Here is an 11,359-nt window from a genome sequence, read left to right on the forward strand (position 1 = left end):
CAAAGGGCCAGACAGCATAAATATTTTAGGTTATAAGATGGTCTGTGATCACATCAGGGCAACCCTCATATATTTAATTAATTAATTTATTTTTACTGTGCTGTACGTGAAAGTTTACAGTTCAAGTCAGTTTCTCATACAAAAATCTATACACACACTGTTATGTGACCCAGTTGCTCTCCCTCTAATGTGACAGCGCATGCCTTCTTTCCACCCCGGATTTCCCGTGTCCATTCAACCAGGTCCTGTCCCTTTTTGCCTTCTCATCTCGCCTCCAAACAGGAGCTAGGGCAACCCTATTTTTAATCAGGAAAGCCCAAAGTGCCCCAGAACACCCCCTCCTAGCAGACTTTCATTTGGTTTCATTGGCAGAACTTCGACCCTCAATCACCCCTTGCTGGATCACCCCTTGCAGTAAGGAAGGCTGGGAAAGCTGGAACACAATTGTCATGGTTGGCCAAAACCAATCACAATCCATCCATCGCCTCTGGTGAGGCACACTGCTGCCCCCAAACAAAGTCTGGGTTCCATTGGCCAAGGAGAACAAGGGAGGTCGGTGTTGTGGGTACGCAGCTGTTCCAGGTACCAAGAGTGTGTAACAAACCATCCCCAAAGAGAACGGCTTAGAACAACAGCATTTATTTTGCTCACTAATCTGCACTCTGGCAGGGCTCAGAGGGGATACCTTGTCCCTGCTAAAACAACAGCTATGTTTATTTTGCTCATGATGCTGCAATTTGGACAGGGCTTGGTGGGGTCAGCTCACCCCTGTTTCCCTTGGCGTCAGCTGGAGTGTCTGGAAATCTGGGGCCTGAAATCATCTGAAGGCTCATCTGCTCACATGGCTGGTGCCTGGGCTGGGACATCTCAAACAGCTGGCTCTCCTCAGGCTTCTTTCTGTATCTCTATGTGGTCTCTCCCTTGGACTCCCCTGCAGAGTGGCTTCAGGGTAGATGATCTTAGCTCAGCGCAGGGATCCCATGGCATGAGTTGCAAGAAAGAGAGTCCAGCTGACGCTGTATCTCCTTTTGTAACCTAGCTCAGTCACAGCCTTATTTCTGCCACATTCTATTAACTAGAAGGAGCCCTGGTGGCACAGTGGTTAAGCGTTTGGCTGCTAACCAAAAGGTCAGTGGTTCCAACTCACCAGCTGCTCTGGGGTAGTAAGATGTGGCAGTCTGCTTCCGTGAAGGTGACAGCTTTGGAAATCCTATGGTGCAGTTCTACTCTGTCCTATAGGGTCACTATGTGTCAGAATTGACTTGATGGCAATGGGTTTCCCTGAAGTGTCACCTCTTGCCAGAAGTCCTCCCCCCCACCTCTGTGTCAGTCTGTGCTGCCCTCATCACAGTGTTTCTTAAGCTCAGCTAGTGGTGTCTCTGGGAAAGAGGGGCTGGGTCTGTCTATTCCTGTCCCCCCAGCTCAAGACCTGGCACAAGAAGTGTACAGAAATAGACACTGACTGACTATATTTTTCATGCCCATGCCATGGCTTGCCTCCAGGTATTTGCTTATACCATGCCCTCCACCTCCATGCCTTTCCACCTTTTCCTCTCTCTTCCTCCATGGGCCTCCCCACTGACCCTTGGAGGCATCCATCAGAGGCCACCTCCTCCAGGAAGCTGTCCCTGCTCCCCCGGGGCTGAATCTCCTGTGTATCACTTACTTGGGGGTCTGTGGCTGTCTCACCCACCTGGTTGTAAGGTCTCCAGAAGGCATGGCTAGGGCTTGTATCTGTCTGCATCCTCAGCACTTGTCACCGGTCAGGCACACAGGAGGCCCAAGAAGGAGTGAGTGCAGCAATGAATAAATGAATGAGACTGAACTACAGGTCATCAGTAGTATTGAACTACTAGGTGTCCTCTCCTCTAGGAAGCTAACTCTTACTCCCAGGGGCTTTGTGGTTTCCCTGGCTCACACCCACCAGGATACTTGATCCCACTGGGCTGTAATTGCCTCAGAGGAGTTTGCCTCCAACCCTCAGACTGGGAGCTCCTTGAGGACAGGATGGGGTCAAATTCACTCTCTGAGTGCCCAGCACTTCCAGCCCAAGCCTGTACACTGCCTACCTCACCTCCTGTTTTCCAGCCCTTCCTGGGTCTCCAGCCACCCTGGCCTTCAGGCATATACTCCAACATGTGAACAAGTCTTCCAACAAGTGAACTGGGTTTCTACCTCAAGGCCTGTGTACTTGCTGTTCCCTCTCCCTAGCTAAACACTTATCGCAGTCCAGTTGATTCCAACTCATGGCGACTCCATATGTTATAGAGCAAAACGTCTCCATAGGGTTTTCTTGGCTGTAATCTTTATGGAAGATTGCCAAGCCTTTCTTTGGGGTACCACTGGGTGGTTTTGAACTGCCAACATTTAGATTGGTAGTAGACTACAAACCATTTGTGCCACCCAGGGATCTATCTCCCTAAACTAGTCTTCCTCATATCCTTCTCTTTAGGTTCTCAGTTCAAATGTCTCCTCCACGGAGAGAGGCCTGCTCTGACCACCTGCCCCGCTCTCTTCACTATTTTCTTGTTGGGCCCTACTATTACCTGAGATGGTCTTACCTGATTTGTTAGTGTGCTTTCCCACACTCTCAGGCATCAGCAAAGATGTCACTTTAAGGACTAAGGTGCACTTGACCCAAACCATGGTGTTTTCAATCGGCTCATATGCATGCGAAACCTGGGCAATGAATAAAGAAGACCGAAGAATCGATGCCTTTGAATTAGAACTATGGTGTTGGTGAAGAATAGTGAATATACCACGGACTGCCAGAAGAACAAATCTGTCTTGGAAGAAGTACAGCCAGAATGCTCCTTTTAAAGCGAGGATGGCAAGGCTTTATCTCACATATTTTGGACATGTTATTAGGAGGGATCAATCCCTGGAGAAGGACATCATGCTTGGTAAAGTAGAGGGTCAGGGAAAAAGAGGAAAACCCTCAACAAGATGGACTGACACAGTGGCTGCAACAATGGGCTCAAGTGTAACAGCCATCATGAGGATGGCACAGGACTGGGCAGGGTTTCTTCTGTTGTACATAGGGTCGCTATGAGTTGGAACCAACTTGACAGCACCTGACAACAGGCTCCAACACTTTTATGGTGATCTACGTAACCTGGGTTCCAATTCCTGCTCTATTGCTTACTTGTTTCATGGCAGAGCAAGTTTCTTAACGGCTCTATGCCTCAGTTTCCTCATCTGTAAAATGGGGTAATAGTAATAGCTCCCTCATAGAGTAGTTGTGAGGATTAAATGGGTTAATACATGCAGTGCCTTACAACAGGGTCTGACAGACTGTATTAGCTATTAACTAAACCTTTGTTAAGGTGCCCTGGTAGCGAAATGGTTAAGCGCTGGGCTGCGGTTGGAACCTCTCAGAAGCTGGGCAGGAGAAAGGTGTGGCCGTCTGCCAGCCTTGAAAACCCTATGGGACTTCTACTTTGACCTGTAGGATCACTGTGAGTCAGAATCGACTGGAGGGCAATAGGTAAAGGGTTGTTTTCTTATCTAAAAATTTCTGGAGCCCAGCCCTGGTGGCGCAGTGGTTAAGAGCTCGGCTGCTAACCAAAAGGTGGGCAGTTGGAATCCACCAGCAGCTCCTCGGAAACCCTATGGGGTAGTTCTACTCTGTCCTTCCAGCGTTGCTTTGAGTCGGAATCGACTCCACAGCAACAGGTTTTGTTTGGTTTTCCTAGCGTTTTATCGTAGGCGCTCAGAGAAACATTTGCTGAGGAATGAACAAACCTTGGCACTTGTTGGAAGCTGGGCTGTTGGGAAGAGGCTAAGGATTCGAGTTGGTCCAGCCCCAAACCCAACTGGCCCCTCGGCAAAGTGAGGCGAGGGGGTCGTGGCAGGAGGGGAGGTAGAGGGCGGAGCGGGAGCCTGGAGAAAATCCGCAAGGCTTTCTTTGCATTTTGATCAGAGAGCGAGGTGGGAACTACTCCAGATTCTGAGCGGAGCGCGGCCGCGTGGAGAGCGTGGCGGCGAGGATCCTGGTGGGGTGCTGGCCTCGCCCCCAGGAGGGGATGGCGACGCCGACTGCAGGGGGCGGTGGCGACAGTGCCAAGGACGCAGAGTCCAGCCTCTCCGCCTGGTGAGCCAGCCGGACTCGCTCCCGGGGGCGCGCGACGCCCTGCATTGCCGGTGCGCAGACCAGCCGGGCCCGGGGCGGGGCCTGCATGCAAATCAGCCGTCCCCGGGGCGGGGCCTGCATACAAATCAGCCGGGCCCGGGGCGGGGCGCGGGAGGCCGGCGGCCGAGATCCGCGCCCAGGAAAGCCCCGCGCTGCGCTGAGGAAGGTAGGGGCGCTGGGGTCCCCCACTTTTCTTTCGAGGCGCCCGAACGGCGAATGGACCAGGATCGCTCAGGTAGGATCCGGGGCCGCGCGCGGAGGAGGTTCTGGGGGACAGCACTGGGGGCGCAGCGAGCGTCGGGGAAGTTCCCGGCCTGCGGCCGGGATCAAGGCGCCGGCGACCCCGCGGAGCGCCCGGAATCGCGCGGGGAACGCCCTGGCACCCGCCCCGCACTGATCGGGAGCCGGGGAGGGCTTGCCTGTGGGTGATCGGGCACCCAGCACGCCCCCAAAACTCGTGCTGTCCACGAGATGTCAGGGGGGACGGACCCTCGGGGGCTTTGGGGACGCCACGAGTTTGGGGTGAGGCAGGTGTTGGGCCACGCAGTCCCCTTCTCCGGGTAATCACTCCAGCCCCGCACGTAAGAGCCAGGACGTTGGTGAGGACTGAAAGAGAGCAAGGGTGTGAAAATTTCTGAAGACGGTGAAGTTGGAAAGGAGGTCAAGGAAACAAGGCCCTTTGGACTTCTGTGCTCCTCCTCTGAAGATTAATTGGCCCGGATAATAGTGATAAAAAAAAAATAGTGATAGGGACTTGTTTTATGCAAACTTTCCCTGAATATTCAAAGTATCCTGAGGTAAACCTCACAGTAACCTCTCTGTGGTTGGTGCCATGTATCATGGCCATTTTACAGGTGAGAACGCTGAGGCACAGGCAGGTCAAATAACTTGCCCAAGGTGATGCCCAATTTTGTTGAAGCAGGATTCGAACCCAGGCAGTCTGACACCAGAGCTCACTGCCCTCTGTCTCTCAACAATATAGGTCAAACTACTCTGTTCACAGGATTCTCCAGGGAATTTGTCTAAAAAGAAGGTTCCCACACTCCTTCCCTGAAATTCAGATTCAGTAGACCCAGAAATCTGGACTATTATTATTTCTTAAACAAAATCTGGGTTTTTTGTAGTCAGGCAAGACTGGAGCTCAGCAAACTCTATGCTGCTGGGATTTCCAGTGCCCTCAAGCCAGCACCAATCCTGCTTGAAGCCTGATCTCTGGCTTACCCCTCACCCTTTGCAGATGTGACCCACTGAGCTTCTCCCTTCTGGGTCACCTTTTAGGAGCCTGGGGGATTTGCTGGGACATCAGTCTCTTTATTAAAATCCTAAAGTCCGGTGGGGAAACGGAGGCTTGGCTGTACGTGTGGCCAGGGTGGCCCGCCCAGTCAGGGGATCCAGAGGCCTGGAATCTCTGGTGCTGCAAAGGCCTCTTAGAACTCAGAGCCCATTACTACGGATGGACACACTGAGGTGCAGTGTGAGGTGGTGGCCCAAACTCACTCAGCACTCATTGAGCTCCTACTGTGTGCTTCATGCTCTGGGGGCTAGTGTCTGCCCTCAAGGAGCTGCCCCCTGGGGAAAAGATTGAGCCAGGGAGGTCGGGGGTGAGCTATGAGGGCAGTGGGAACACACAGCAGGGCAGTGAATAAGGCTCACAGAACGGGGACCCTGAGCCAGTCTTGAAGTAGAGGTGTTTGGCAGCTGGGAATGGGAGGTAAAGTCATGCTAGGTTGGGCATGGAGGTTGAGACTACGGAGTAGGAGAAGGCAGAGAGGGATGGAAAGGTGAGCCGGGCACACCTAAGTGCCTCACTGAGGAGCCTGGATTTTATTCTATAGGCTGATGTGTAAACCAGAGGAGTCACGATGCAGATTCCTGGGCCCTGCCCTGGACCTCTTGACCCAAATCTCTATGGAAGCTGTGGGAGGCAGCAGGGCTAAAAACTGATTTTGAGTTACCCTGGTTGCAGCACACCCAGTTGTGACCTGAGGATTTCCACATTCTGGGTGGTGACTCAGTGTCGGATGTGTTTTGTGCAACAAATTCCCAGGGTTGCGGAAAGCCCAGGCAGGAGGTGGAGGTGCCCCCTCAGACAGTCACGCTCCCTGATGCTCAGATTTAGAAGCAGCTTCAAGGAAGCTTCAAGGAAGTAAAACCTTTCTAAACCTCTGCTCTCCCTGCGCCTGCTTGGGGAAGAGGGAGGAGAGGGTTTAAGATCTCTGGGGGTGGGGCGGGGCCCAGAAGCCACCCTGGTCCTCTGTTTTCTCACCTTTGTAAAATTGGGTTTCCTGAGGCTTACTGACCTCACGTTTTATAAGTGTCTTAGTTATCTAGTGCTGCTATAACAGAAATACCACAAGTAGATGGCTTTAACAAAGAGAACCTTATAGGACAAAGCAGAACTGCCCCATAGTTTCCAAGGAGCGCCTGCTGGATTCGAACTGCTGACGTCTTGGTTAGCAGCCATAGCACTTAACCACTACGCCACCAGTGTTTCATCCCACAATCCACTAGGCTAGAAGTCTGAACTCAGGGTGCGGGCTCCAGGGGAAGGCTTTCTCTCTGTCGGCTCTGGAGGAAGGTCCTTGTCATCAGTCTTCCCTTGATCTGGGAGCATCTCAGTGCCGGAACCTCAGGTCCAAAGGATGCACTGTGCTCCCAGCACTGCTTTCTTGGTGATATGAGGTCCCTCACTGCTCACTTCCCTTTCCTCTTGTCTCTTGAAAGATAAAAGGTGGTGCAGGCCACACCCCAGGGAAACTCCCTTTACAATGGATCAGGGATATGACCTTAGTAAGGGTGTTACAATCTCACCCTGATCCTCTTTAAACATAAAATTTCACTCACAAATTGGAGGACAACCACACTATACTGGGAATCATGGCCTAACCAAGTTGACACTTTAGGGGGATAATTCAATCTATGACAATAAGCTGCTAAACACAGTTCTTAACACAAAGGAGATCCACAGTAATATTGCAGACTGTTTTTTACCTGTCCAGAACTATGGGTTGGGGGTTAAGAGCATGGACCCTCGGAGCCAGACTGCTCAGGTTCAAAGGCTGGTTTTGCTACTTACTGTGTGGGGTAGGCAAATTATTTAACTTCTCAGGACCTCAGTTTCCCTACTTGTGAAATAGGAATAATTGTAGTGACTACTTTATAGGGTTGTTAAAAAAAAAAAAAAAAAAACCACCAGCTGCCCATGGAGTTGATTCTGACTCATGGCGACCCCAAGTGTGTCAGTAGAACTGTGCTCCATACAATTTGCAATAGCTGCTTGTTTTGGAAATAGATCACCAGGCTTTTCTTCCAAGGAGCCCCTGGGTAGACTCGAACCTCCAACCTTTTGGTTAGCAGCTGAGCGGGTTAACTTGTTTGCAACACCCAGGAACTCTTAGAGGGTTGTAGTGAGCATTAAATTAGTATATCTCAAGCATGTTGATCAGAACCTGGGATGTAGTAAGCACAAAGTATTTGTTAAATAAATATTAATTGCTGTGGCCATGAACCCCATTCTTTGGGCCTTAGCCTACCCATTTTGCAGGTGAGAAAACTGAGACCCAGAGATCTGTGCAGTGGCCTTGCCTAAGTCCCCACTAGGAGAGATGGAGGTATTGGAACCCACTTTCCTTCCCAGCCTGGGTTCTTTTGCTCTGCGTCAGTTTGCTGGTGTGACCAAGAGGACATGTTTCCAAGAATTCCTCATGGCTGGCCCTGTGGAGACATGCCCAGCCACATATGGCCAGACTTCCTTTGGCTGTGTTGGAAAAGAGGTCAAGGGCTTGCCTGGACTTTGCTTGGACTTGCTTTTGCCTGAACCATGGTGGGAATTTTGAGGGTGCTGCAGAGGCTGGGGATCCAGCATCAGATAGAACATTTTTCCTATTGCTTTGTGCTGTGTCTTCCAGCAATTTGCTCTGGTTCTCTGAGCCTGACATAGGCTTAAAGAGAGGTAGACCCAGGTTCAAATCTGGGCTTGCTGCTTCCTAGGTGTGTGATCTGGAGGAAGTTGCAGAACCTCTCTGAACCTCAGTTTGCTTGTTTGTAGAATGGATGTATTTTGGGGTGGAGTTCATGAGATAATTTTTATAGACACCTCGCTCATGGAAGGGGCTCGGTGATTCTTGGTTCTCTCTCCATGTAGGACAGTCAGTTCTCCGTGTCCACCACCTGCCTTTCTCATTTGTTTCTTCTTCAAATATTAATTGAGCACCTCCCACATACCAGGCACAGTGCCAGGTGCTAATGAAAGCACACAGGACAATCTTTGCTCTCCTGGAGCTTACAGTCTAGTTGAGAGACAGGCAGTACGCAAACATATATGCAGACCTACACCCCTGACCTAGAACTCTGAAATCCACAAGCTCTGAAAACCAAAACTTTTCTCGTGACTCAGTTGGAATCAGACCCTGACCTGAACTAAACGTGAGGCTCTTTAGCATCGTTATCATCCTTGGGTGCGGTTTCATATGTCTGGCTGCAGAGAAATTAACATGATTGATCACGGGTGCTGCCCCAGACCCTGTGAGAGGTGGTTATGTCGCGGGGCGGGTATTTTATGCAAGATGGCCTTTCTCAGGTCTGAGTAATTCTGCATTCTGAAACACATCTGGGCCCAGGACTTCACAGGACAGACTGTGGCTCGCAGTATCCTGCCAGGTGGTGACAGTGCTGTGAAGTGTAAAAGAGGGCTGGGCAGAGCCCAGAGAGCTTTTCTGAGGAGGACCTGGGGGAGAATGGGCCAGGTGGAGGGGACCAGAGAATGGTCGAGAGGGCCTCGTCCACCCCACAGACCCCACTTCCTGGCCCCGGTGGAACCTTGCTGTCCGCTCCGTGAGCGCAGTTCTGTCTAAATGCGTACATCCTTGCCCTTCCGAGAAGTGGTGAGAGGAGGTTTCAGGTTTGGCCCCGACTGACTCATTCTTGCTCCGGGGCCTCTGCAGGCCTCCTCACTGCCTCGTGTTGCTTAGCAGTATGGCCTCATTGAGGACACTTACCAGCTGGGCACGCTTCTGAGTCCTCACCGCCTCCCCTCCCAGAGAGAGAGGAAGTGGGTCCTGGTGAGGGGAAGAGGTGGTTTTGAAGGTTTGGAGGGACAGAATTCCTGGAGGGTGGGGTTCTGAGCATTGGGTGTAAAAAAGGACTAAGCCTCCAGCCTCCAGAGCCAGTTTACAAAGTTAAGAGAAACGAGCACTAACATGTCTGGTCTTGCCATCCCTGGGCTCAGTGCTTACATTCACTCAACAGTATGGTGGCCCGTGGGCCAGGTGCAGCGAAGAACACAGGAGCCAGGGCCCGCGTGGACCTGACACTCTAGTTTGGGAGGTGACTTTTGAGCTGAGATCTGGAGTAACAAGACATATATGGATATCCGAGAAAAGAGTCATCCAGGAGAAGGAACAGCAAGTACAAAGGGCCTGAGGTGGGAACACGCTTGGTGTGTTTGACCCATGGCCAAGAGGCTAGTGTGGTTGGACAGGATTAAGTGAGGGGGGAAAAAGCCAAACTCATTGCCATCAAATTGATTCCAACTCATAGCGACCCTATAGACAGAGTAGAACTGCCCCATAGGGTTTCCAAGGAGTGGCTGGTTGATGGATTTGAACTGCCAATCTTTTGGTTAGCAGCCAAGTTGTTAACTACAGGCACCACCAGGGGGAGAGGGGTAGAAGCAGGTTAGGGGGTGTCTTAGTCATCTAGTGCTGCTGTAACAGATATACCACAAGTGGGTGGCCTTAACAAAGAGAATTTTATTCTCTCACACTCCAATAGGTTACCAGTCCACATTCGGGGTGTCAGCTCCAGCGGAAGGCTTTCTCTCTCTGTTGGCTCTGGAGGAAGATTCCTTGTTATCAATCTTCCCCTGGTTGAGGAGCTTCTCAGGCACAGGGACCCCAGGTCCAAAGGATGGGCTCTGCTCCTGGTACTGCTTTCTTGGGTGTATGCGGTCCCCCACTCTGCTTGCTTCTCTTGAGAGATAAAAGGTGGTGCAGGCCACACCCCACGGAAACTCCCTTTACCTTGGATCAGGGAGGTGACCTGAGTAAGGGTGGTGTTACAATCCTACCCTAATCCTCTGAACATAAAACTACAATCACAGAATGGAGGACAACCACACAATACTGGGAATCATGGCCTGAACAAGTTGATACACACATTTTTGGGGGGCCATAATTCAATCCATGACAGGGGGTAAGTGGGAGCCAGATACCTGTATTATCACAGCCAACTTGTATAATAACCCTGTGAGGTAGGGGCTACTCTTATCCAGATTTTATGGATGGAGAATTGGAGGCACAGAGGGGTTAAATTACTTGTCCGGGATCACACAAATGGAAAGTTGGCAGAGTTGGGCTGTGAACTTGGCAGCTCCAGAGTCCTCAGCGTTAACCACTGTGGACAAGTGCCTCCCTAAATAAATGTCAAAAGAGTTTAAGCACAAAGTGGAAACTGTTCTTAAATGCTAAAGGCCCACCTTCAACTTAGATCTGCTTTCCTACATTGTCTGTGTGCTCACTACCACCTGCCATCCATCCTCCCAGCAGCCCTGTAAATGTGGTCAGGTCACAATTGGTTCTCCCAAGGCCCATTTTACAGAGGAGCCAAATGAATGCACCTTTCTCGGTGTCACAGGCAGTGAGGAAGTACCAGAGCAGAGTGGGTGTGGAGTGGAAATGAGCTTTAAGGGAGGCCCGAGTCCATGTCAGGTGCAGTGCTAGGTGAAGGCAGGTACAAGTGGGTGTCCACACATTTCACTGAGGAGGAGTCTGAGACTTGGGGTAGAGACTTACCTGGGTGACACAGCTTATAAGTGGCAGAGTCAGGATTCGAACCCTAGGTAGTTGACCTTGAAGCCCAAGGAGTAGAGTTTTAAAGAACTAAAATTCTTATCTTGGAGATAAGAACCATTTTGGAGAACCAGCCGGGGAGGCCTGAGGTTTTCCTGAAGCAGCCAGAAAAGAGTTCTGCTTTATCTAAAGAGGAAACGAAACTTCTCCAGAGGACAGATAAAAGCTCTCTGAGCTGGGCAGCTCTCCAAGCCCTCAGAGCCACAACATCCTGGCAGTCGCTTGCCCCCTGCAGAAGCCACATTTCCACAGCTGGGCAGCTCTAGTGGGAAAAAATCCCGAGAATTAGCCAAATTAACTTTGCAGGAGTCATTTTCTGTCTCTGGTTCTGCCTCTTGTAATTAGTAACCATTATCCTCCAACCCCAGCCTAGTATTTC

General features: G+C 51.0%; 1 protein-coding gene across 5 annotated transcripts in view; it reads left to right on the top strand.

Moving 5' to 3' along the window:
- Nucleotides 1-3,862: 3,862 nt before the first annotated feature.
- Nucleotides 3,863-11,359, top strand: part of IL4R (interleukin 4 receptor) — a 47,891-nt gene continuing 40,394 nt past the window's right edge. For 4 of the 5 annotated variants that reach the window (XM_049903051.1, XM_049903056.1, XM_049903050.1 and 1 more), the window contains exon 1: nucleotides 4,199-4,367. Coding sequence is in view for 1 of the 5 variants with exons in the window: in XM_049903058.1 (XP_049759015.1) it covers nucleotides 4,349-4,367 (19 nt within the window). In the remaining 4 variants the exon portion in view is untranslated. Of the gene's footprint in view, nucleotides 4,368-11,359 lie in introns of all 5 variants that reach the window. The other variant, XM_049903058.1, reaches the window with a different exon arrangement.

The sequence above is a fragment of the Elephas maximus genome, chromosome 12 (assembly GCF_024166365.1).
Source record: "Elephas maximus indicus isolate mEleMax1 chromosome 12, mEleMax1 primary haplotype, whole genome shotgun sequence".
NCBI lineage: Eukaryota > Metazoa > Chordata > Mammalia > Proboscidea > Elephantidae > Elephas > Elephas maximus.